This window comes from Ipomoea triloba, chromosome 10, assembly GCF_003576645.1.
Source record: "Ipomoea triloba cultivar NCNSP0323 chromosome 10, ASM357664v1".
NCBI lineage: Eukaryota > Viridiplantae > Streptophyta > Magnoliopsida > Solanales > Convolvulaceae > Ipomoea > Ipomoea triloba.
Genome location: NC_044925.1, coordinates 633,519 through 657,989, shown reverse-complemented (window position 1 = coordinate 657,989; position 24,471 = coordinate 633,519). Strand labels below are relative to the sequence as shown.

Below are 24,471 nucleotides of genomic sequence, written 5' to 3'. Positions count from 1 at the left end.
AAATTATTTGTATTTCTATTTTTGTACGTAAAATGACAGTAATAACTGACAAGGGAAAATTATATTATGAATCTAATCTCACTAGGAAAAGACCAGTTCCAAATTTCATCATAAATGGTGAACACAGGGACAGCAAATTCAATAAGATACACCCAAAAAAGAGAAAAATGTATCCAATGAGCCTTTTACCCCAATAATACTTGTAGAATTCGTAGATTAATAGAAGCATATGCAAAATTTTTGGCTATACACATATCTAGCAAAAACGCGGCATTTGGAACTTGGTTGCACATGTAGCTTCTTGCCATCGGACACAATGAATAGCCTATTCTGAACCAGAGCTTCATTCCCATTAGCATAAAGAAACAAGAATGCCAACCCTCCCCGATCCCAGATAGCCCCTACAAATGGAACCGCTTAAAAAGCTAAGCGCCAATTGGGTACCACTGGTTCGGCCAGCGGGGGTACGCACGTTTGAATAAACTCATGCATACAGTGTCGTGCTGCTGGAGGACTCCATTGAAAACGCACTTCATTGCCCCTGAGAGTCGGATATAAAAAAATACAACTAAGAATTTCTTCCCGTTCTGTTTTTTTCAATCAACTACTTTAACTTTTTGAAAGGCACGGATTGATTTGAGATTACACAAATATTTAAACCTATTACTAATAACTTCAGTTTAGTAAGAAGGCATACCATGTGTGCCAAGAGGTTCCCTAATACGACCACGGCGACCACACTTTGTCCAAACCTCAACAGGCTGCAGGAAACAGTAATATCAACAAATAATTCATAAAACTTGAAAGCAGTTATACCTCAATATCAAGCATATTATATCAAACAAACTCCTTTACCTTGAACCATCTCACATCCTCCGGATTGTGAAACATGTATCTTACAGAGGCTTTCATTTTTGACACTCTTTGAGGGTAACTGCATCACAGACATTAAGTGCATTGTGAAAATCGAGTTTTAGAATATCTATAATTGTCATCTCAAATGAGATTTTCTAATAATTTTGTCTACTCTAGGTTATTTATGCTTTCATATTTTTGTCTACGAAGGCAAAAATAATACTTGCATACAGAGACTACAAAAAGAGCGAAATTTTACCCCGTCAAAATAATTTTCTTCAGAATAATTCTATCAGGGTCAATACTTCTCAAGGAACCAACAGCGGCAACAGCCAATGAAGTAGATTCTCCATCAGTCTTGAGAGCAATCAATGGAAGTGGGGGAAATGAAATTGGAGCATAGATTGAAGCAATTGAAAAGCGCCCAGCATGAAGAAACCTCTCCATTTTGTGTTTGTCAGAGTTGATATTATCTGAAGAAAATATCGGCCTGCAACCAACAGAAATTTTGCAGTAAGAATTTACTATACATAATAGCAAAAAATCTAACAACTCTGTTACCCGAGACATTCTAAGAAAACTATACCTTGCCACAAACTGGCGAAACCCAACATGAAACAACATTTCGTCTTTTGCTTTGATAGGGGCACTGTATGACTCATGCTTTTTTATGCTGTAAAGACAGACAATAGTAATTAGAAATGTATATTTCCAAAGATATAAACATATAACAGTAGGTGCTACATCATAGAAAGGCAAAGACAAGAAAGCAATGAAATAAAAATGTAATTCAACACAGACCTGAAATGAAGGACAGAAACTTTGGACTCATGTTGCAAGAGACCACATGAGATTACAGGCATGGTCTTAACTAGCATACATAGCTTGTTTGCAGCACCAATAGGCACATCACGGATATGTAGCCTTGCATATGAGCCTGCTGGTACACATTCTGAAACATTATTTTGTTCCAAATCTTGAGCCTTAGCCAGTACAAGCTTTTGTGTCCTAGTGAAATTATCAAATGCAAATATTCTAGCATACTCTGGAGGTAGAGATTCCTGAACGCACACACACCCACAATATTTGAAATTGTCAGATAACATACGAAATCACAAGGAAAAAAAAACAGAAGATATGTTCCGTTAGAGCAAGTACTTTGGGATCCCACGAAGAAGTTCTGAAAGACTTCAGGCCTCTGTATTTGGCGAAGCGTTTCCTAGCAGGAACATCCAATGGAGTATCCACTTCATCAGGGTACTCTGGTATGAAAAAGTAAACCATCAGACGCTGATTTCATCAATTAATTTTCACATGAACAAAAATGCAGAAAAGCAGACAAAAAGATAGAATAGATGAACTTAAAGAATAAGATCAACAGAATTTGAGAATGTTATATCTGCAATAAGATCAAATATGTTTCAGTAAAAATGAAATATCAATATCATATGATTAAATTAATAAACCATAACCAAGTATAAGTGGAAAAAAAAAGGTGAGATTATTTCATTCCATGCATATTACAACAAATATAAACTTCACTGGCCTAAGCCCTGAGGACCCCTCCCCCACGGTAGCGGGCATCAGCAGTTATTTCACAACTAAGTGTATTAGGGCTAGTTAGAATAAATAACAGAACCTAAGTAAGTTTTATGGTATGGAAAACTAGATTCCAAAGCTCAAGCTCAAAGTTGGTGCAACTTAGGCAAAGATGGAATGTTTTGAATTTTGTACTGTTTAGTGAAATCAAGAATCACCAAAAGTCTGTGTGTGTATATATATCTACAATCTTAATCAAAGCCAATAAAGTTAGGGCACTAACGGGAAGGAAAAAATGTTAGTGGTAATTATTTACTTAAATGAATGGTTCATATTATTTTGATTTTAGTAATTTTTTATGATTTTTCGTCTTTACCCTCTATTATATTATTTTCTTCCCTTAAATAACCCCACATTCCGTTAGTATAAACTTTAGTAACGGAATATTCTGTTAACTTTTAACTTACCCATTAATTTCTATAAGAAAGTTCTTAGGTTCGAACCACATCCCAATCAGAGTTAGCATAATTGTTAAACATATACTATGAATATGCTAGAGTATATTATTGAAAAGTAAGTACTCTACTCTATTACTCTTATTAAATTAAATTAAATTAATTGGCAGCTACAAAAAAAAAAATACATATGCATTTCTTTAATTTAGAATTTTGATGTTTACAATGCCTTTATTAAAAAAAAATTATTTATTATCAAAAAATTAAAAGAGAGATATAATTTCATGAGTCATATTGTCTTTTTTTCTACAATAAAAATTATTCATTATCAAAAAAATTAAAAAAGAGATATAATCTTGTATTGATATACTTTGAAGTTCTTATTTAAAAATAAACATTGGGCATTGTGAAAAAACTAGTAAATATATATAAGTATGGAAGTGTCTCAATAGTAGAGCAAACTACTTGTCAGAGAGAATTTTCCTTAAAGTTAGGAACTTGGGAAGTTTGCGGAAGTATTTTTCATCAGAACTCAAGCAAGAAATTTTCAAGAAAATTCATTTTTTGTTTTGAGTTGTGATATGCACTTCTTCCAATGGGTATGATATGCGGGGTTTCCTCTAGGAATGATTTCTAAAACTTTTAACTTTTAGTTTCTGCATCTACTCCCACATTTAACAAGTTAACAACCCTAAAGCTTGATGTTCACAACCATTCTTTACCCCAACCCTAAAGCTTACGCAAGCCAATAATTCTCCACCTGTTTTACATTTAAAATAGCATATGTAACAACCCTACGTTCAGAGCAATGCCAATCATACATCATCTCTATGACTCACCACTAAAAAGAACACAGCAAATAATCATGTAAAAGAGATCAATGAAAAGCTTTTACTACCTTCGTCTTCTGCATGGGATTCTTTAATTTTCTTAATCTCATCCTCAATTTGCTCCTTAGTCAACTTCTCACTCTCCTATAAAACAGTGAAATAAAGCTTCCATATTCAGGAACAATGAATTTATGGCTTGTTTGATCAGTATATAATTTATTACTTGGTAGTTCTTTTCTCAAATTCCTCCCACCTTCCACAAATATTTTTATATGGGTAGATATTTTCATTTTTGTGTGCAGGAACTTTAGTGAGGTTCATAAGTTCATTTGCAAAAACACTTGTCATATAGAAATTATACAAGACTCATCAATATCAATATTAAGTATTATGTGAGTATGTGACTGAATCAACACGTTGTAACTACTCACCATCATCACAGAATCTGTATCTGTTTCTTCATCGGAGTGCAGTGAGAGGGAACCCTGATCCTCATCAAGAGCAAAGCAATCCCCATGTCCTTGTCTGGGAATAACATCTTCACCATTATCAAGTACCATACCATCATCTCCATCTTCATTCTCTTCACTCTCTGAATTGTCAACATCAGAGTCATCGACAATCCAAGCAGCCTAAAATTAATATTCCATGTCATTTCTCACCATCAGTGATATGCATTTATATTGTATGTAGTATGAAAAATTAAGTGAATATCAACATTGAATGCCACAAACCTGGTAATCAGAAGTTCCTCGAGGAAGCATCTTATTTTTCAACTTCTTTTCCTTGTGATTTCTTTCGGCTTCAGCCATTTCCTCCTCTGTTGGCCATGTCTGATTAAAATAAATCAGATCAACAATACTATGAAATTCCCAAAATCTGATAACAATTAATTCAGTAGCAGGTTTAAGTCTAAAGCATTTCAACCAGAGAAACTACACTGTGTAATCCTTTTAATCTTAGTCACAACTCACAAGAATCCCATTTAATTGGACATACCTGCTCTCCAGCCAATGGATCAGGTACATTTTCAATAAGTAAATGCTCTTGCTTCAGAGGGTCAGGAGTCAGGCAACTGATCACCTGCAATGCATTGGTAAAAACAGTAAGTACATGAGAAATTACACACCACTATGAAGCTAAGAATGAACATATGAATATATCCATATTGAAACTTAAATAATCTAAATGAAAAGTTCCAGATGCTATAGCACTATGCTAATATCCACTATTAAATTGGTGATATAAGCTCTAATATTGGAATAGACATGCAACATTGAATTTTTTATTACTTTATGCTTGTCTGGCCCAGCTTATGTTGGTGCTTATATGTTTCCAAGCAGTAGAAGCTGGACCAAGCAATACTTGAAAATAGAATTTTAAAGACACCTGTTGATCTTGTATTTGTATCCAAAAATCGGCAATTTTATAATATCAACAATACTTGAAAAGAGCATAATAAACCAATGATGTTTGTGGGGAAGAAGATATTCCTCCAGTAACAAAGGATCCTATTTTCTTGTTTAGTGGTGGTGATGCATGGGGGTTAGGATTGCCCAGTGGGAGGGGTTTCATGCAAGTAAAGAGCCGTACTTGTGCATTGTCTATTTCATCTGACTCCATCAAGTCATCTCCTTTTCTTGCATTCAGGGAACATGGATCCTTAAGCAGTTCAATCTTCGATAATTGAAAATCTCCAACACCTGAAATGTGAACCTAACACAGCCATATGTAATGTTAAATGCAGTATATTACCTATATCAAGATGAATCATGTTAAATCCAATACTAACCAACTGATTGATAGAGAGACCACGAGCGCGAACATAACCAGTGAGCAAGACTGTGCATTTCCCAGAAGCAGAATCATCAGCTACCAAATCAACCTGCAAAATATCAAAGATCCAGATATAGTACCCAATAGTAATGCCTTGCATAGCATTCGGAATATGACATGGGGCATACATCAGTAATGGTCAAAAGAAGAGCTGAGAAGCATATCAAACCCATGCACTCTTTATTTAGCACTCACAAAACACAAAAGAAATTGGCATATACTATGATGTCTTTCAATTATTAAGAAAATGACATCCATTAGATGAAAATATTGGCATAAAATTATATATATACGCCAAAATGTAAAAATAACCTCTTTCTACAGTTTTTCCATATTTCCATTTGTAACCTAAAAATTTATATGAATAAATAACATGCCAGGTTAACTACAGAATGTATCCAAAAAATGAGTATCATATGGTAAAGGGGGGAACGGAAACCATACCTTTTGAGCCATGACATAAGGTCGCTGGTTACGCCAATGGGGGGCTGTTAGTCTTTGCTCTTTAAAGAGCCACATGAACTAGGATCAGAATACACAGCAAAATGTCAATGAACAGCTCAAGGGGAAACAACACAGGGATCATATTAGAAGACAAACATAATTGGTTCAAATCATCACAAAAACCTAAAAGCATTCCAGTTTAAGGAGTGAAATTAACAATACCTTATGCAACTCATCCTTTGTACCTGCTGGATAAAATTTACAACCCTCTGGAAATTCAGAAGCAAGGCTAGAAATGCACGCCTTCTTCAAATCTTGTTTTCTTTTCAACTCACTAGGTAAATCCTGCAGTATGGAAGAAAAATCTTTAAATCTTTCAGGATGTAGTTTGAGAGAGAAATAAGGGAGGGAGCAGTGTACTCACACGAATGAGCACTGCAGTACTTGGAAGACCAATAGCTCTAAAGACAGAGAGGCAATGATATCCAAATGAATCAATATAATCTTCTTGACTTGTAGAGATTGCAGATGCTACAAAAGCTATCAAATCAGCAACCTGAAAAGATCAAACCTCCAAAGATTAAATTCCCTTAATTCAAGATACATAAAAGCCAAAGAGAAAAGAGAATAAGGTTCAAAGCACCTAATGATCAAGTACCTTGGCCATTTCCATACATGCCAACAGATCACCATGAGGTGCTTTCAAGACCTGGATCAGCATCAGCCAACTTTTCATTAGAACTCTAAGAAAACTATTGCAAAAAAAAAAAAAAAAAAAAAATTAGGCTTCAAAACAGGAAATAATTCATCTGTAGTATAACGATCTGCTTGGGATTATAAAGAATTAATTATCTATGACAAATTTGAGCAAATCCCATGATAGTTAATGTTTTTATCAAGTTCCACCTGCATCTATAGTGACCTAGACAACCCATACCCACTAGCTCCACCTCCATCCCTCTCCACCTTGTAATATAGATATAGATATCAGGTTCAGTAAAACATAATTGATTTATTATCCTTGGGGTCAAACTAGTGACTTCTTCCTTCTCCACCTTGCAATATACCTAAATCAGATTCGGTAAAATATAAAAGACTTACAAGACATTCCTTGTTAATTAAGATCATTACAAACATATTAATAAATCACAGTGCTCTGTTTTAAAAATAAAAATAAAAAATAAAAAATCACAGTGCTCCATCATTAGGAAGTAGCTCATCTTTTTGTTGAATTAAAGGAAGCTCATTCCAGGAAAAATAAAATAAAAGTTATAGTAGCTTTTGGCTAGCACAATGAGTCAAACAAGTGAATATCTACAGAGGAACGGATTCATTTCCTTGAACATTAAAAGATCCATCTGCACATTTATCATTTCAAAGGTAAAATACCAAGAAGGTAAATAAATAATTAAAAAATAATAACACATGGGAGCATAACATACAGTTGCTCTTAGCTTAAATTCTGAAGAAGCAACTGCTGGAAACCCGGAAGAAGTGCCTTCAGCAGATAATAATGTCAGAATATCTTGTTCAAGGGAGCAAAGGTCCAGAGATGCAGAAAGACCAAATAGAACCTGTCACAGGGAAAATGAAGGACAAATCATCAGAGTTGATTTCATTCGCATTTTCCTGAATTACCATGAGCTACATAGAAGCATAAAGTGAAACACTTACAATGACACGAGGAGGAGCATCTGATCCAGACGAGGCTCTTTTCTCCTTCAAAAGAGCTGCCTTCTTTTGCTCCCTTATCTACACAAATGAAATGTCCATTTAACTAATAAAACAATAGCACATAACATGGAAACTCAAGAAGTCTCCTATCAGCTGATTAACTCAATTTCAATTATACAACTACTGAAAATAACTACTCCGTACTATTTATAATACAATCAAGATTCATCATGACCTCTTTCAGTACGGATAAAAAGGGAAATTATCATTTTACCATCTTATTGCGCTGCAGCCGAGTCGCCCGAGCTCCCTTGAGGACATTGCGTTCCGGCCTGGCCCATTTGCCTTTGTCTGTGAATCAAAATCAAGAATCGAAAACTCAGGCCAACAATAAAACGCAAGAATTAAGGTGAAAAAAAGATGTGGATAAGATGATTAACCTTGGGAAGGGACTTTGTGAACGTTGCGAGATGACTTGGAAGAGAAGCGAGTCTTGTGCGCCTTGTTCACTTGAGCTCGGCCGCCCATTATTACCGGCGTCTTGTCGTCGCCGCCGCTGCCTATAGGCAATTAGATGGTAAACCCTTGTCGGCCTGTGGCGGTAGGGNAAAAAAAAAAAAAAAAAAAAACATAGGCTTCAAAACAGGAAATAATTCATCTGTAGTATAACGATCTGCTTGGGATTATAAAGAATTAATTATCTATGACAAATTTGAGCAAATCCCATGATAGTTAATGTTTTTATCAAGTTCCACCTGCATCTATAGTGACCTAGACAACCCATACCCACTAGCTCCACCTCCATCCCTCTCCACCTTGTAATATAGATATAGATATCAGGTTCAGTAAAACATAATTGATTTATTATCCTTGGGGTCAAACTAGTGACTTCTTCCTTCTCCACCTTGCAATATACCTAAATCAGATTCGGTAAAATATAAAAGACTTACAAGACATTCCTTGTTAATTAAGATCATTACAAACATATTAATAAATCACAGTGCTCTGTTTTAAAAATAAAAATAAAAAATAAAAAATCACAGTGCTCCATCATTAGGAAGTAGCTCATCTTTTTGTTGAATTAAAGGAAGCTCATTCCAGGAAAAATAAAATAAAAGTTATAGTAGCTTTTGGCTAGCACAATGAGTCAAACAAGTGAATATCTACAGAGGAACGGATTCATTTCCTTGAACATTAAAAGATCCATCTGCACATTTATCATTTCAAAGGTAAAATACCAAGAAGGTAAATAAATAATTAAAAAATAATAACACATGGGAGCATAACATACAGTTGCTCTTAGCTTAAATTCTGAAGAAGCAACTGCTGGAAACCCGGAAGAAGTGCCTTCAGCAGATAATAATGTCAGAATATCTTGTTCAAGGGAGCAAAGGTCCAGAGATGCAGAAAGACCAAATAGAACCTGTCACAGGGAAAATGAAGGACAAATCATCAGAGTTGATTTCATTCGCATTTTCCTGAATTACCATGAGCTACATAGAAGCATAAAGTGAAACACTTACAATGACACGAGGAGGAGCATCTGATCCAGACGAGGCTCTTTTCTCCTTCAAAAGAGCTGCCTTCTTTTGCTCCCTTATCTACACAAATGAAATGTCCATTTAACTAATAAAACAATAGCACATAACATGGAAACTCAAGAAGTCTCCTATCAGCTGATTAACTCAATTTCAATTATACAACTACTGAAAATAACTACTCCGTACTATTTATAATACAATCAAGATTCATCATGACCTCTTTCAGTACGGATAAAAAGGGAAATTATCATTTTACCATCTTATTGCGCTGCAGCCGAGTCGCCCGAGCTCCCTTGAGGACATTGCGTTCCGGCCTGGCCCATTTGCCTTTGTCTGTGAATCAAAATCAAGAATCGAAAACTCAGGCCAACAATAAAACGCAAGAATTAAGGTGAAAAAAAGATGTGGATAAGATGATTAACCTTGGGAAGGGACTTTGTGAACGTTGCGAGATGACTTGGAAGAGAAGCGAGTCTTGTGCGCCTTGTTCACTTGAGCTCGGCCGCCCATTATTACCGGCGTCTTGTCGTCGCCGCCGCTGCCTATAGGCAATTAGATGGTAAACCCTTGTCGGCCTGTGGCGGTAGGGTTTATAACCACCAAATCAAACGGTACTCCGTTATAAATAAAAGAAATGAGTCAAATGAGGAATTGCACCGTAATGAACTCCAAATCTCCAATACTATTACTCCCTGCATTATTTACAGTGTTGTTGGATATTATCCCCCATACCCCAAACCATCAAGAACGGCCCAAGCCCAATATGCCCAGTTGTTATATTATGGATCCGGGTTCATTTTCATAATTTTAGAACCCAATGTTCACAATTACAGAACTCTATATTTGATCTATATTATGGACTCGGGTTCATGTTCATAATTTTTTAGTCTATATAACAAAATTGTGAATATATAATTCAAAAATTGTAAATATTTTATAAGTTTAATTGTGGTCCACTCAACTATGTAGATCCATGCACTAATGATTGGCCACAAATCTATCTAAATTTATTAAGTAGTATCTTACAAATAAATATAGTACCCCTTAAATGTATCAATTTTCTTCTTTTTGTTGTTAGATCACGAAGTGTTATCATATTCAAACTAAACGCAGTTTGCACCAGGTGCAAACTGGCTCAGTTAAGGGGCAGAGTCGTAAATATATTTATTTTTTTTATACGAGATGAAGTTTTGAACTCTCGACCTCTTTTAAATGATGATAGTGTACAACTACTCATATCAACTAAGTTAATGTGTCAATTTTTTGTCCAGTTATTTGTGTGTAGAATTAATATCGTAGTATCGTTGATGTATGGAGATATCGTACGACATTAGTTTGGATAGTATATGTTGTATACCTTATCAAACTTTTTTAGTTTAAATAATCAATGCATCACCATCGAAATTCTTCAATTACCCATTTTAAATTGTAGCAAAGATGTCGCCATGGGCATTCAGTTGGTCTCAAAATTAAAGTTCAAAAATAAAAATTGAGTTTCACCAATAGTAGTGTATGAGCGACCTTTAAAAGTGAAGAAACTCCTTGTACAGTAAACAAATGACTAACATCTGTTCAATGAGTTAGCTACCGTGATTTATGTATTCTCAGATATTATGTCGGGCCTTGAACTTTGATATTAGAAATTCAACTTTTGAAAAGAAAAATAATAAAAAAGATGTCATCACACAAAATGACATCTATTTTTATTTATAGTAGTAGGGAGTAATTAATATTATTGTGAAAAAAAAAGAAAAAACGAAAGAGAGCCGATAAAATTATCTTGCCAACGGCCACGTCGCCAGTGTGTCTGTGTGGCCGGAGAAGGAGGAGGAGGATGAACGCACTCTTGCTACCTCCCTCTTTACACTTCCGTTTTCCATCTCTTCATTTCTGCCGGAGAATTCTCCGCCGTGAAAAACCATTCGAGCCGCCAGTCTTCGCCGCTGCTCTCTCTATCACCACCGCCTCCTCCGCCAGACAATTCAGCCTCGGCAGCGAACCGCAAGAGGCAGAAGGATACGACGTCGCTTCACTCCCTAATCGCAACTACGACTTCACCCCTCTCATTGAATTCCTATCGGCTTCTTATACTCCCACGTACTCCGACGCCGAGTCGTCTTCTCCCACTCGTCTCGACCCGGCCGAGTTAAAGCTCGCCGAGTCGTACCGAGCTGTCCCCGCGCCGCTCTGGCACAACCTCCTCAAGTCTCTGTCGTCTGCGCCGGATTCATTTCCTACCGCCTACGCGCTCGTTACTTGGCTGCAGAAGCACAACCTTTGTTTCTCCTACGAGCTTCTCTACGCCATTTTGATTCACGCGCTCGGACGCTCCGAGAAGCTCTACGAAGCGTTCTTACTCTCCCAGCGCCAGACGCTGACTCCATTGACCTACAATGCGCTTATCGGCGCGTGTGCTCGCAACAACGATATCGAGAAGGCACTCAACCTGCTCACCAAAATGCGCCGAGACGGTTATCATCCTGACTTTGTGAATTACAGTTTGATTATTCAGTCGCTTACTAGGAGCAATAGCGTTGATTCTGCTATGCTAGAGAAGTTGTATGCGGAAATTGAGGCTGATATGATTGAGCTTGATATGCAGTTGTTGAATGATATAACAGTGGCGTTTGCTAAGGCGGGGAACGTTGATAGGGCTCTGGATTTTCTCGGTATGATTCAAGGAAATGGCATGAGCCTTAAAAGAGCTACCATTACAGCTATAATATCTGGTTTGGGGCATTCTGGTAGGACAGAAGAGGCAGAAGCTGTCTTTGTGGAGTTGAAGGAAGGTGGATTAACGCCTACTAAGAGGGCATATAATGCCCTCTTGAAAGGTTATGCAAAAGCCGGTTGTTTAAATGACGCTGAGGATGTTGTATCTGAGATGAAGAGAAGTGGGGTGACACCAGATGAATATACATATAGTCTACTTATTGATGCATGTGCAAATGCGGGCAGCTGGGAGAGTGCTGAGATTGTGTTGAAAGAAATGGAATCTAATGGTTTGCAACCTAATTCGTTTATCTTCAGTAGGATATTGGCGAGTTATCGTGATCGGGGAGAGTGGCAGAAATCATTCGAGGTGCTCAAGGAAATGAAGAGTTGTGGGGTTAAAGCCGATAGGCATTTCTATAATGTAATGATTGATACCTTTGGCAAGTATAATTGTCTTGAACAGGCAATGGATGCATTTGAAAGAATGAAAGTGGAGGGAGTTGAGCCGGATAACGTGACATGGAATACGCTTATAGATTGCCATTGCAAACATGGCCATCATAACACGGCCGAGGAGCTGTTTGAAGCAATGCAGAAAAGTGGCCGTTCGCCTTGCACCACAACGTACAATATAATGATTAATTCTTTTGGGCAGCAGGAGAGGTGGGAAGGAGTAAAGGATTTACTCGGGAAGATGCAGAGTCATGGAGTACTGCCTAATGTAGTTACATATACTACTCTAGTTGATATTTATGGACAGGCAGGGAAATTTAGTGACTCAATTGAGTGTTTGCAAGTGATGAAATCTGCTGGGTTGAAGCCGTCCTCTACCATGTATAATGCCTTGATTAATGCCTATGCACAGAGGGTGAATATCTTTGAATTTACAGCTTCCTAATATTGCCTATTTAAATTGGACCAAATACCATATCACTCTATGATATAATAGCAGCTGTTGCCTTTTGAACAACTCTCTATTTTGCTGCTATGAAGTATCTGTGGATATTTATTCCTATCAAATCTCTATCATGGATGCATCTCAGTTTACATAGTTTATGTGGATATGGGTCTGTGTATACATCAGCCTGTTTATAGTTTAAGTTATGTTTGCTTTAATACATTTCCATAGAGTGCATTGAGTTGGTATCATTTAATAGTCCATTTGATTGCAGCATCTTATAGTTTTATAACACTGTTGCATCTCTGGTATAATTTATTTTTTTTTAATTGACAGGGATTTTCTGAGGAAGCAGTAAATGCATTCAGGAATATGAAGGCAGATGGTCTGAGGCCCAGTATATTGGCTCTTAATTCTTTGATTAATGCATTTGGTGAGGATAGAAGAGATGCTGAAGCCTTTGCTGTTTTGAGGTATATGAAAGAAAATGTGAGTAAACATATGAAGCAGTGAATTATTCTTCTGCTTGTTTGTCTTCTTTTTTCCTTTCTTTGGTTTTATTTTAATTAATTGGTGGCTTTATAATCTTTCTGAGTTGCCCCAAAAATATTTATAACCACAGGACCTGAAGCCAGATGTTGTCACTTACACCACTCTCATGAAAGCTTTGATCCGGGTTGAGAAATTCGGAAAGGTAAATGGTATCTGCAATACTTTGCGTGTGTTGCTTTCACCTCTTTTCTTGTTAGTTAGTAACCAGACCACCGCTGGTTTTGTTAAGGTTCCATATTTACGCCTGTCTCACATGAAACATTCTAGGTGATTAGGTCCTTGGATACATTGGTTAGAATTTATGTGTACATCAGTAGTAAAAAATCCAAGGCTGGATGTGGATATTTAAGCTACTACGCCTTTCAAGCTGTTATGGCTTTTGAGTTATCCTGTGGGCACCATTTCTGTGATTAGATGTTCAAGCATCTAGGAATTTAAGCTCTACTCGACTAAACTTGATGCAATCTAATTGGGTATAAAGGGATTTGCTTTGCTAGTAGATTTTATTCAAAGAACAATAATTAGGTGTTAACTGATGGGATATAACTTGTAGTCCGGGTAACATGTTAAATTCTCTCATGAAACACAAATGTATCTGGGGCCTGGGGGCATTACATTTAGGAATATATACCTTCACTATAAATTTAGTTATAAAAAGTATCATATCTTTATCAAATTGACTTGATATTGCATTATTGATACGATGTTAAAAGGTTAAGTTGGGTTTCAGGTTCCAGCCGTGTATGAAGAAATGCTTATGTCTGGATGCAAACCAGATAGAAAAGCTAGAGCCATGCTGCGATCTGCTCTAAGATACATGAAGTCTACACTAAAGCTCTAGTCCTGCTGCAAAAATTATACGACCAATGATTGTTCCCTATATTTACCTGAGGTTAGTAATTCAGTCTTCTCCAAAACTTCTCGACTGCAGAGAGATAATCACGAAATTTCTGTGTGCTCAGAATGTTATTTTCGTTTTCATCATCATGGAATGTTACTAAAACACTTATATTGCCAGGGCGGTTCATTATTGAAAAATCTTCCTTGACCTTGATACGATATCAGCTGCCCGTCGGGGTTCAATTTTAAAGTTTGTGAAGGGAAAATGGCACGGGATGATGAAGAATATTGAAGACGCAATTGGCAAAGGCATTGTGTTCCTTCCCCCTCCTTAGGTGAACATTCTTGTAACACTCTTTGATCTTGAGAGAAGGCTTACTTCATGTCTTCCTTGTGTTATATGTAAAGATTTTGTTTTTTCTTGTAATTTAATACGAAAGCACATACTTTGTAACACAGCTGGCCTTACAGCCCTTAGTTATGGTGTTAACATGTCAGTGAAATGGTAAGTTAGGCATGTATGAACAAAGAGTTGATTCATCCAACTCCTTGTATGCTAAAGAACTCTCTTTAACTTTTTTACTTTTTCTGTCCCATTTTTATGTGTTTGGTTGATGCATTTGTTTTAAAATTGGAATCAAAACACCCTTTTGGCGATTACCTTTCATCCTCTTCTATAACTCAATTTTATCAGTACTATCAAGTATCAACTATGAAAAAATAGCTATTTTCAAAAACTTAATTAAGAATAGCTAATGCCCAACTTTTCTTGGAATGACTATACTTCTTGCAAAGGAAATAGCTCATTCTCAAGGAACAAAAAAAAAAAAAAAAAAAAAAAAAAAAAAAAACAGAATCGAACAATATAAATAGGTTTACACTGCAGCAGCCAAAGCACTGAGGGAGAACATATAAGTGCATACAAGAATACCATCATCAAATGCATTGTCATCAAAGCACAATGACTGTATGCTCACAAAATGAAAAATCTCAGGTGGACGAGGAAAAAAGAATGATTCGAAAGTTCAAGTTCAGATGCAAGTCATAATAAACCTTTCTGTTATTCTCCAACTAGAATTTAGAAATCACAACGAAGTTGAAAGTTTTCAGCATCCAAATAGATTCAGTAACATTCGTGACAATCTCGTTTCTAGTCAATTATTGAACAGAAATCAATAGAACTCTTACAAGATACATTCATTCCCAGAATACATCAAAGTACGGTAAGGTGATTCATATTGCCTTCATGCTTTGAACCAGACATCTGAAAAAGAAAAACAAAATGATGAGAATTAATGGTGCAGTAAACAGGTGAAAAGCTATAATGTAGGCATACTTAATCCTATGATGCCCACACATTAGAAAATGCATCTGACATCTCTTTCGGAGGGATGACTGAAGCAGTGAAGCTATCAAGCTAAAAGCAATAGGATAGCAACCAAGACTATTTAAAATTCAAATTATCTTAATATACATAAGAGGTTTATTCAGATATAATTAATAGCAGATCTAGTCAAATTTCTTCATTATATTGCCGCTAACATCTAGATGTGTTGATCCTATGAAGGACGATTTTCTTAAACGTCATAGATAAGGCTCCAATAAGAGGGAACTAGTTTAAACAACTTCAAAAAAACACGATAAATAGTTTGCATGTTGCATACCCACAGCACTGCAATTTGTGAAAGAGCTTAACTAATGATCATGCCCATGATCACCATGACCTTCCCAAGGATGCCTCCATCCCTATGTGAAAATATTTCATGAAAGTGGCTAATCAGAGGCAATTAAGAACAAGGAGAAGCTTAGTCGTGAAAATAAAGCAGATAATGGCAGCTCACCAATACTACAGGTCCATCCTGTTTGGCTCGGTACAGAATCCAAAACCTGATAAAACACTCAAGTCATCAGTAATAGTAATAATAACAACAGCAACAATTGATTACCTATGTGTATAAATAGCAGGCAGTAAGTATATCACACACATGCCAAGAGAATAATATGCATAGCCCTAAGGAATGCATAGATTACACCGTGAAATTAATTCAGCGATAGAAATGGTGGCTCATGTATTGGATTAACTACTTTTGCCATCCACTTGACAAAACAATTCCAAGTTCCAACACCAACAGATGATCATAAGTTGTGCTTTTGGAGGAAGCAAATATACAAAAGAGAGAGACAAGCAAGGGGGCATTAGGCAACTCTAGAGTGGTCCAATAAGCAAAATGCACAAAAGCCAGAGGAGAATGGAGGACAACATAAAGGTAATGGTACTCCCTAGTCCCTCCCAACCTTAGTATCTTAGGGATAAGCCCCACATGCACCGACACATAATGACATAAGAAGAGTGAAACCAGTAAAATAGAACATAAAATTTGTATAAGAAAGAAAACTCAGGGATAGGAGCAACTTGTGGTGTTTACTGATGGAGTGGAGAGAGGAGTGGCAAAAATGCTTAGAGTAAGCATAGACTAGGGTATAAAAATTCACAAGGATGAGAAATGGAGAGAAAAGTTAGAATCCATCCAAGCTCACTTCTAAGTTTTCATGTCAAACACCAGCATAAGACCCTTTTTCTCAATTTAGTTTAGCAAGCAGATATATAAAAACAAGACAAGCAAAGGGGAGAAAAGCCCAAACACAAAAGTCTCAAAGTCTTTGTAACTAATCCAAACTACTAACACTTGACATAAGAATGACAAGAATTTTTAACCTTTAACTAATTTCATTTCTTCAGTATTGTAGTATAAATTAACATTTCTGCATATATTATTAATGCATCGAATGTAAAAACAAGAACTTTAGGGCACCGTTTCTTATTTTATCTTGAAATAACATCCTGATAATTGCCAACAAAAAACACGAATCAGAGTACTTTACTTAAGCAAATGAAACCAAGAAACAAACATTACAAAACATTTTACATCCATGTGATCGAATCATCTAAAAAATCCGAGATTTACGCATAAAAAATTGAGCTTCTATCAGATAACAAAACTGAGCAATTCGAGTAATCAGAAGATAGAGCGTTGCATAGGAGGATACGAATCGAGAAATCGAGACCGCAGAGGCTGAATTGAATGTAAAGGGAAAAACAGAAGGCAAATTATTATTACCACATGACGGCACACAAGCCCTTGCCGGTGACGGTGTGCCAGCGCTTGGGCTGATGGATCGTAATGCCTTTGTAAGTTACGCCGTGGCCATGTCCGTCTCCCATCTCCGATCTCCGATCTCTTTCTTCCCCACAACCGCAGATACGCCGTGCTTCACTGTTATACAATCTCAGCGCTACCAGAAGAGGCTGACCAAAGGCTATATATATGAATTTATATATTAGGGATTTTTTTTTTATTGTAAATACATAAATCTAATTAAAATGTATACTACTATATTTCACATATTTTGCTAATGATTTTGTGGTGTAGACATGTAGTCATGTAGTGGCACACAAGTGTCTCTCCAAAATGAGTATATTGTAACACATTTTGCCAATGATCTTGTGATGTAGACATGTAGTCATATAGTGACACACAAGCGTCTCTCCAAAATGAGTATATTGTAACAGGGTTATAAGAGTACTCAAAAACAAAAAAAAAAACAAAAAAAAAATACTTCACCCATTTCAATTTTTTTATTGATTTGTTATTAAAATTTAATAAAACTTGATGAAAATAATCTTCAACAAAAAAATATAAAATTTTAAAATATTTTTATTTAAGTTTATACAATTAATAATTTAACAAAAACTTGAAATGTTAGTTGAATTTAGCTTCTTTTTTTTTAAAAAAATTACTTTTGACAAAAAAAAAAGATTTATCTTATTTATTTAGCATTGTGTTATTTATTTTTATCTGTTTTTATTTTTTAATTGCACGACAGTTTAAATATTTGTCTTTGGTTTGGGGCTTTACTTGTGACTTTGACATTACCTTTAGCAATGTGATGGAGTTATGGGTGATGGATTATGGCTTAAATGTGGGTTAGGAGCATGAATTTAGAATGTTTGTTGTTGCGAGAGGTGATGCTAAGAGTGCGATTTTAATAAGATTGTTATTAAGAGAGATGATTTGACAATCATTTAAAAGATCATATGTAAAAAATGATGTTTGTAACTTTGAGTGAAACAGGCTTGGAATTGAATGGTTATACATATCCATAGAGGAGTTATTTGATGCGTGGATTGGATAACAATTCATTATAATCGATTATCTTTTTGTTTATGGGGTTTCTTGTGAGGGCGATTGTCCTTAGACTTGTATAGTTGTATATGTACGAAAGAATATAGAGCAGTTATTAAAAAGCAATCTCTCTACAGTCTACAGTAAATGTATTTGATATACACAAGGCTAATACAGACTTCAAAGCATAACAGCTCTGGCAAATCACATCTTTATATATAATACAACAATATATACAATCCAATAGTGAAAAGCAGGTGAAATGTTACTTCAGCCAATTCATAGATCATTCATTCTTCACTGAGATATTCACTGTTGAGCTGCAACAATATAAAGCATCATCCACAATAAGAAACTTAAGCAGGTAAGAAAGAAGTCAGATGCAGATGAACACTAGCAGCTTGGTAGCAGGATCTTTCCTAGTTCATCGATGGACACGTGAGTTTTGCTTGGACGGTGCCCTGGATGAAAAGATTTGTAATGCAAATATCATATCCATCACAGAAAAATTTATTTATGCATATAAACCAGAAGAATGGGCATTCAAATAATCACATATAAGAACAAAGGATAGAACAGCACTCACATATTTGCAGGCTTAACATGGATTGGGAGTGATCCAAATTGGGGGCGGCCAGCAGAGCACAGAATGTGGATTGCGAGGGCAGCAGGGGAATTCTGAGAAGCTACCATCCCCCATGTTATAGATCCCAACATCATGATCCGCATTAGCACCTTCATAGTTCATCTCAGAATAGTCATCTGTAAAGTAAATCCTGTTCCCCTTGAATCCTGGAAAATCTGGAGTTGATAGAGCCAAGGAAGAATTCTCTCCCAGAAACAACACCTTATCTTCCAAACTTGTAACTCTCTCCCATTTCTCCCCGCTCAAATCCAGCCTAAACACGCGGAATTCGACTGTTTTGTACACGATATCAAGGCGGTGGTTCTGGATATCAACGTCGAGTTCTAGATACCTAGTGACTAGCAGAAAGTCATCATCTACCTTCACCAGATACTGCATATCGCCCCCAGTTTGTAATGGCGTGTCTATGAATGAAACCCTAGGGGAATCGCTGTTAACATCGCAGACTACAATTGAACCGAATTTATTCACAGCAAAGAACAATCCGTCGCTGTAAATCACATCCTCACAAAATGACCTAGCATCGTCAATCAAATTCCAGGAATTCTCACCGTTTTTGCAGTACGCTAGGTCGCCTGTTTCGTTGAGAATCGCCATGGCGATGAAGCTCGGTTGAAGCAGAGGATTACCGGAGAGGACAACCTTTTTGATAAAAGTGTCGCGCATTTCTTTCAAACTACAGGTATGGATCTCGCCGTCGGATCGGAGAGTGTATTCACGGCCAACGTTGTAGAAATTGAAATCGAGGACGTTAGGGAATCGCGAGAGAGGCGGGAGATTGAGTTTGGCTCGGGTGAGCGGGTTGATGATGAACACCGACGGCGACTCGTCGAGTATGACGAGCCAGCCGTGGGAGGAGCCGCAGCGGCGGCGGCGATTGGAGGCCTCCGGGAGGATGAGGAAGTGAAACTTATCATCCAGAGGACTGAAGAAGCCGAGCCTGCTGGATTGCCTCTGCGATAGCATTAGCCATGGAAATTGGCAGGGAAGATGCGTCGGCGTCTTCAAAGCCGATCCCCTCCAGCTCGCGCATACGGCTCGGAATCGGACATAGTCTTTGTGGATTCGAAGCTTTTTGGCTATGGAGTCGAGGACACGCCCGCAATCCCATCTCATTCCAAAACACGCTATCCCCATAAATATATATATTTTTATTACTAAATATAAAATAAAATAAGAAGTAAAAAATTAAACTTTATCCAAATCAAAACACAGAAACTAAAAACAGGAAATACTCATCATTGAAATCTCTTCTTCTATCAGAGAAAGTTATATCTATCTATGTTTGCTTCATGCAAATCTTCAAGAAGCAATACTAAGAACTAGCAAAACATAAATAACACTGCCCCCTATCAAATGGAAAATTTTGAGGCATATGTGTTCTCACTCAGCCATGTCCTCATCTGCAATACTTTTCACATCTGTCATGGCATTACTTTCAGTAGCTTTGGCACTTGCAGATTCGTCGTTCTTCCCGGGACACGGATCAGTATTCTCTGCAGCTTCGACAGTTTTTGCATCCGGAGCATCAGCCTCAAAAGTAGTTTTGGCAGTTGCAGTTTCGACGTTCTTCCCAGGACACGAATCAGCTTCGACAGTTTTTGCATCCGGAGCATCAGCCTCAAAAGTAGTTTTGGCAGTTGCAGATTCGTCATTCTTCCCAGGGCACGAATCAGCATTGTCTGCAGCTTCCACAGTTTTTGCATCAGCTTCACTCATGGCAGACGATGGAGCCATGTCATTACTTTCGGTAGTTTTGGCATTTGCAGGTTCATCGTTCTTCCCAGGACATGCATCAGCCTCGCTCGAGGCACAAGAACGAGACATGTCGTTACTTTCAATAGTTTTGGCACTTGTTTTTTCAGATTCATTGTTCTTCACAGCACATGAATCAGCAACGACTGCACCTTCGACAGTTTTTGCATCCAGAGCCTCACCATTGTTCACAGTGCAAGAATCGGGTATGTTTGCAGCTTCAACGCTTTTTGCATCTGTAGTTTCATCACAGTTTGAAAAGCGTAGATCAGGGTAATTACGATAATTTAGAGAATGTAGCCATAGACCCATGACTCCTTCCTTGTGCTCTGTGGATGCAATATGAGAATATATATACTTCATTTTGAAGTCCTCTGCCACATCTGCATAAGCTTTCATTGACAATTCTTCGTGATCTGTCCACCTTTTGTTATACGAAGAAAAGAAGCATTCATCCAAATATAACCCAACCTCAGGAGCCATGGGCACATTAATATTAACATCCCTGATTACATACAAAACTACGTTATTCAAATCTTCGTAATAAACTTCAAGAAACATGTTAATATTCCAGATGCACCAAAAATGTCATTCGAAACTCTAACACTCATGAGTTAGTGAACACATTGAAAAAAAAAAGGTTAGTGTAATCGGAGTACTTACTTACTGAAGGCGGTTTCAATCAATGATTCGGGAGCACAATTCCTCATGATTGCCAATGCGAGACCAATCATTTTACGAATCTGATGAAGCATGAAGCTTTGTCCAACAACCTCACACTTAACAAAGTCAATGCCTTCCACTTCAACTACTGTGTTTGCAGTAAAGGAGATAATGTATCGCTTTGCAGCCGGGTCCTCAGCTTTTGTTCTTGTTGTGAAGTTGTGAAAATTGTGAGTTCCCTCGTAGTACTTAAGAATTCTGTTAAACCTATCTTTCTCCTCATCACCATAAGAAAAAATCTTCTTTGGGACTATAGCTTCCTCATTGCCTTCCTCAACTTCCATGTTTGTAACCTCGTTTTTCTCATCTTGGGAGGTTTCATTTCCTGCTTTTTTCTCAATTTCAGAATTTGGCTTGCTCTCATCATCTATGGAGTTCGTCATGTTTTCCTGCTGGTTTTGAGAGTCTCCAGTGTTCGACAAAATGCCTGAACCAGAATGTATGGAGTTGTTCATGTTTTCCTGCTGGTTTTGAGAGTCTCCAGTGTTCGACGAAATGCCTGAACCAGAATGTATGGAGTTGTTCATGTTTTCCTGCTGGTTTTGAGAGTCTCCAGTGTTTGACGAAATGCCTGAACCAGAATGTATGGAGTTGTTCATGTTTTCCTGCTGGTTTTGAGAGTCTCCAGTGTTCGACGAAATGCCTGAACCGGATGAAACAACGCTTAGCTCATTCTTTGAATCGAAAGTGCGTTTCCCCATGATTCCGATAACTTTACGCCCTCTTTCTGAGCATTCCAAACACTTAACAAGCTCATTTCCAGATCCTAAGCTAGCAAGGACACTTTCCCTATCGCGATGAGCAGATGGGTCGAGAGCAAAAACAGGAATTAAGTACACATACCTCCGCCGATCACAGAACTTCTTAGCATTAAACGACGCCGTCGCCCGCTTGTAACCGAAGATACGAATCTGAGGAGCGAGGTTCGAGTTGAGGCGATCGACCAAGCCAGGAGGATCAATGTAAAACCGCCCCGAAACGACTTGACCTACCGCGCTCACGCCCTTATCGGTCCGGGCGGATCGCGCCCAGTCATACCGCTTCGGCTGGCCCCTATCTTTCTCCGGCACCGCGCCGGCGTGGAACAGCGCCTCTTCGAGGTCGCCTTCGATCGTTTTGGCTCCCGGATTCTTCTGCATGCCTTGATACCCCACCCCGCAGTACGCGAAGAAGATCGCGATTTTGCGACGCTTGTACTTAGGTGTCCTCTCCGGTGGCGCACTGCCGTCGTCTGCGGCGGCGGCGACGGCGACGGCCGGATCGAAGTCTTCATCGTCGGAGGTGGTGGTGGTGGACATCTTCTGCTTTTTTGGAGCCGGCTCTTCTGGTAGGGGTGAAGGAGGGTTTGGTTTATCCATTTTCAGTGAAAAGAGTATAAATTTCTATCAATGGCTTCTCGTCCCTGTCGACAAAAAACCCTAAAGAAACTGCTTTTGGGCTAACACTTTACGCTTCTCCGGGTTGTACCTTTCTACTCCGTGTGCTGTACCACCGGAGAGTGTAGACTCTAAGACCTAAGACCAGTATCTGATTCCAAATCTAAAACTGAAATTAGAGTGTTAAATTTCATTTTTAATCTCTTAATTATTTTAGTTTATTTTTAAATTTAAAATTGATTAGAATTACTGAATTAGTCAATGTAAAACTGAAGCATGAAATTTTTTGGTTAATTTTAAATTCAAGAGTAAAAGAAATTTTCTGTTTTGAGTTCTACTGACTCGGTTACAATGCTACTTTCTCAATCTACTGAAGCACAAAGAGTCAACAAATGCATCCACTAAGGCTCAAACCTACTCCCTTCCACATGGGAGTGTACACCGGATGCCGCTTGACCACAAGGTCTTTGACAAAAGAAATTTTTTGTTAAAATTGATAAATCAAAATTAAAAGGTAAAATAGTCAAATAGGATGATTTTAGAGTTAATTACCGATTTGGTCCCTCGACTATTGGGATTTCACCACTTTGGTCCTCGACAATTTTTCTTGCTCAATTAAGTCCTCGACTTTGAAAAAATTAACCAATTTGGTCCTGCGTTTATTTTGGTGTTAAACAGACGTTAAATCAGGACCAAATTGGTAATTTCGCTATAGTCGAGGGACCATTTCGGTAATTAATTTTGACTGAAATGGTCCATTGACTATAGTGAAAATTACCAATTTGGTCCCGATTTAACGGATATCAAATGGTAAAATAAACGGAGGACCAAATTGGTTAATTTTTTCAAAGTCGAGGACTTAATTGGGCAAGAAAAATTGTCGAGGACCAAAGTGGTGAAATCCCAATAGTCGAGGGACCAAATCGGTAATTAACTCGATGATTTTAATTCAATATTACTAACTAAATATAGTTTATTTAGACACTTATATCTCCAAAAATTTTTCACCTAACATTTTTAGGTTGTTCCTCGCAGGTAGCTCATGTAATTTTTTGACATGAAAAAAGTAAATTACTAACGAAATGTTAACGTAATATAAATTAATAATGAAATGAGTTCTTCATCTTCTTTCCAAACGAAAAATCTTAATCTCCAAAGTTCAAATCTTTTCCAATATTCTCAAAATTTCTTTGTTAGAATAAATTGGGTGTTGTTAGAGTCTTAAGGAGTTGTTAGAGGCTTTTAGTGTGTGGATGTCTTTCATTTGTTATACCTATAAATACTGTACAGCTCCAACCTATCAATATACAGTGAGTTATACACTACGTGAGTTCTTCCCTTTAAAACATTAACATGGTATCAGAGCCGGCGAGAGTGAGGTAGTGTACCGTGGTCGGAACACCCAGGCGACGCCGGAACTGGAATCGGGCGTCCATCGGAGCCTCCACGCGCCGCCGCGCCACCATTGCTCCGACCCCACGCGCCGGCGCGTGAGGAATATTCCGGCGTCCTCTCCGGCCGGAATTTGTACTGGTGGAATCGCCTTTGTGAGTAGACTCCGTTAAGGTATGTGTTGGAGGGTTTTGTGTTCGTTGCTTTGAGAGCCTG

The 24,471-nt window shown here is 37.6% G+C and overlaps 5 protein-coding genes and 1 long non-coding RNA gene across 9 annotated transcripts; 1 reads left to right on the top strand and 5 right to left on the bottom strand.

Annotated features, from left to right (window-relative positions):
* Window positions 1-78: 78 nt before the first annotated feature.
* On the bottom strand, window positions 79-9,777 carry LOC116032079 (pre-rRNA-processing protein TSR1 homolog). The gene is made up of 22 exons (XM_031274481.1): window positions 9,750-9,777; window positions 8,074-8,226; window positions 7,908-7,984; window positions 7,634-7,711; window positions 7,402-7,533; window positions 6,618-6,668; window positions 6,384-6,515; window positions 6,182-6,304; window positions 5,960-6,037; window positions 5,472-5,564; window positions 5,273-5,395; window positions 4,679-4,762; window positions 4,414-4,512; window positions 4,111-4,311; window positions 3,748-3,823; window positions 2,014-2,117; window positions 1,657-1,916; window positions 1,442-1,528; window positions 1,115-1,345; window positions 856-934; window positions 698-761; window positions 79-541 (listed from the first exon to the last, which is right to left on the bottom strand). The coding sequence occupies exons 2-22, from the start codon at window positions 8,159-8,161 to the stop codon at window positions 426-428; spliced, it is 2,376 nt and encodes a 791-aa protein (XP_031130341.1). The 5' UTR covers window positions 8,162-8,226; window positions 9,750-9,777; the 3' UTR covers window positions 79-425.
* Window positions 8,766-9,801, bottom strand: LOC116032081. The gene is made up of 4 exons (XM_031274483.1): window positions 9,597-9,801; window positions 9,431-9,507; window positions 9,157-9,234; window positions 8,766-9,056 (listed from the first exon to the last, which is right to left on the bottom strand). Exons 1-4 carry the CDS (start codon window positions 9,682-9,684, stop codon window positions 8,781-8,783), a joined length of 519 nt encoding a protein of 172 aa, XP_031130343.1. The 5' UTR covers window positions 9,685-9,801; the 3' UTR covers window positions 8,766-8,780.
* A 1,128-nt stretch (window positions 9,802-10,929) lies between these two features.
* On the top strand, window positions 10,930-14,763 carry LOC116032475 (pentatricopeptide repeat-containing protein At5g42310, chloroplastic). Of its 2 annotated transcripts, XM_031275055.1 has the most exons (5): window positions 10,930-12,757; window positions 13,124-13,276; window positions 13,410-13,481; window positions 14,070-14,231; window positions 14,358-14,763. In XM_031275055.1, exons 1-4 carry the CDS (start codon window positions 11,009-11,011, stop codon window positions 14,178-14,180), a joined length of 2,085 nt encoding a protein of 694 aa, XP_031130915.1. In that variant the 5' UTR covers window positions 10,930-11,008; the 3' UTR covers window positions 14,181-14,231; window positions 14,358-14,763. The 2 variants fall into 2 exon arrangements, with proteins under 2 accessions (XP_031130915.1, XP_031130916.1); XM_031275056.1 differs by lacking the exon at window positions 14,358-14,763 and having other exon boundaries at window positions 13,124-13,260; window positions 14,070-14,091.
* Window positions 14,764-15,209: 446 nt separating this feature from the next.
* LOC116031796 lies at window positions 15,210-15,874 on the bottom strand. Its single transcript, XR_004100666.1, has 2 exons — window positions 15,844-15,874; window positions 15,210-15,443 (listed from the first exon to the last, which is right to left on the bottom strand). It is a non-coding gene; the product is annotated as an uncharacterized LOC116031796 (long non-coding RNA).
* A 2,579-nt stretch (window positions 15,875-18,453) lies between these two features.
* LOC116032130 (F-box protein SKIP23-like) lies at window positions 18,454-20,161 on the bottom strand. 2 transcript variants are annotated; one of them, XM_031274548.1, is made up of 2 exons: window positions 18,950-20,161; window positions 18,454-18,683 (listed from the first exon to the last, which is right to left on the bottom strand). In XM_031274548.1, exon 1 carries the CDS (start codon window positions 20,144-20,146, stop codon window positions 18,962-18,964), a length of 1,185 nt encoding a protein of 394 aa, XP_031130408.1. In that variant the 5' UTR covers window positions 20,147-20,161; the 3' UTR covers window positions 18,454-18,683; window positions 18,950-18,961. The 2 variants fall into 2 exon arrangements, with proteins under 2 accessions (XP_031130408.1, XP_031130409.1); XM_031274549.1 differs by lacking the exon at window positions 18,454-18,683 and adding an exon at window positions 18,807-18,824.
* Window positions 20,162-20,228: 67 nt separating this feature from the next.
* Window positions 20,229-22,991, bottom strand: LOC116032128 (tRNA pseudouridine synthase 1). 2 transcript variants are annotated; one of them, XM_031274547.1, is made up of 3 exons: window positions 22,131-22,991; window positions 21,428-21,986; window positions 20,229-21,269 (listed from the first exon to the last, which is right to left on the bottom strand). In XM_031274547.1, exons 1-3 carry the CDS (start codon window positions 22,843-22,845, stop codon window positions 20,393-20,395), a joined length of 2,151 nt encoding a protein of 716 aa, XP_031130407.1. In that variant the 5' UTR covers window positions 22,846-22,991; the 3' UTR covers window positions 20,229-20,392. The 2 variants fall into 2 exon arrangements, with proteins under 2 accessions (XP_031130407.1, XP_031130406.1); XM_031274546.1 differs by having other exon boundaries at window positions 21,428-22,989.
* Between the last annotated feature and the right edge of the window lie 1,480 nt (window positions 22,992-24,471).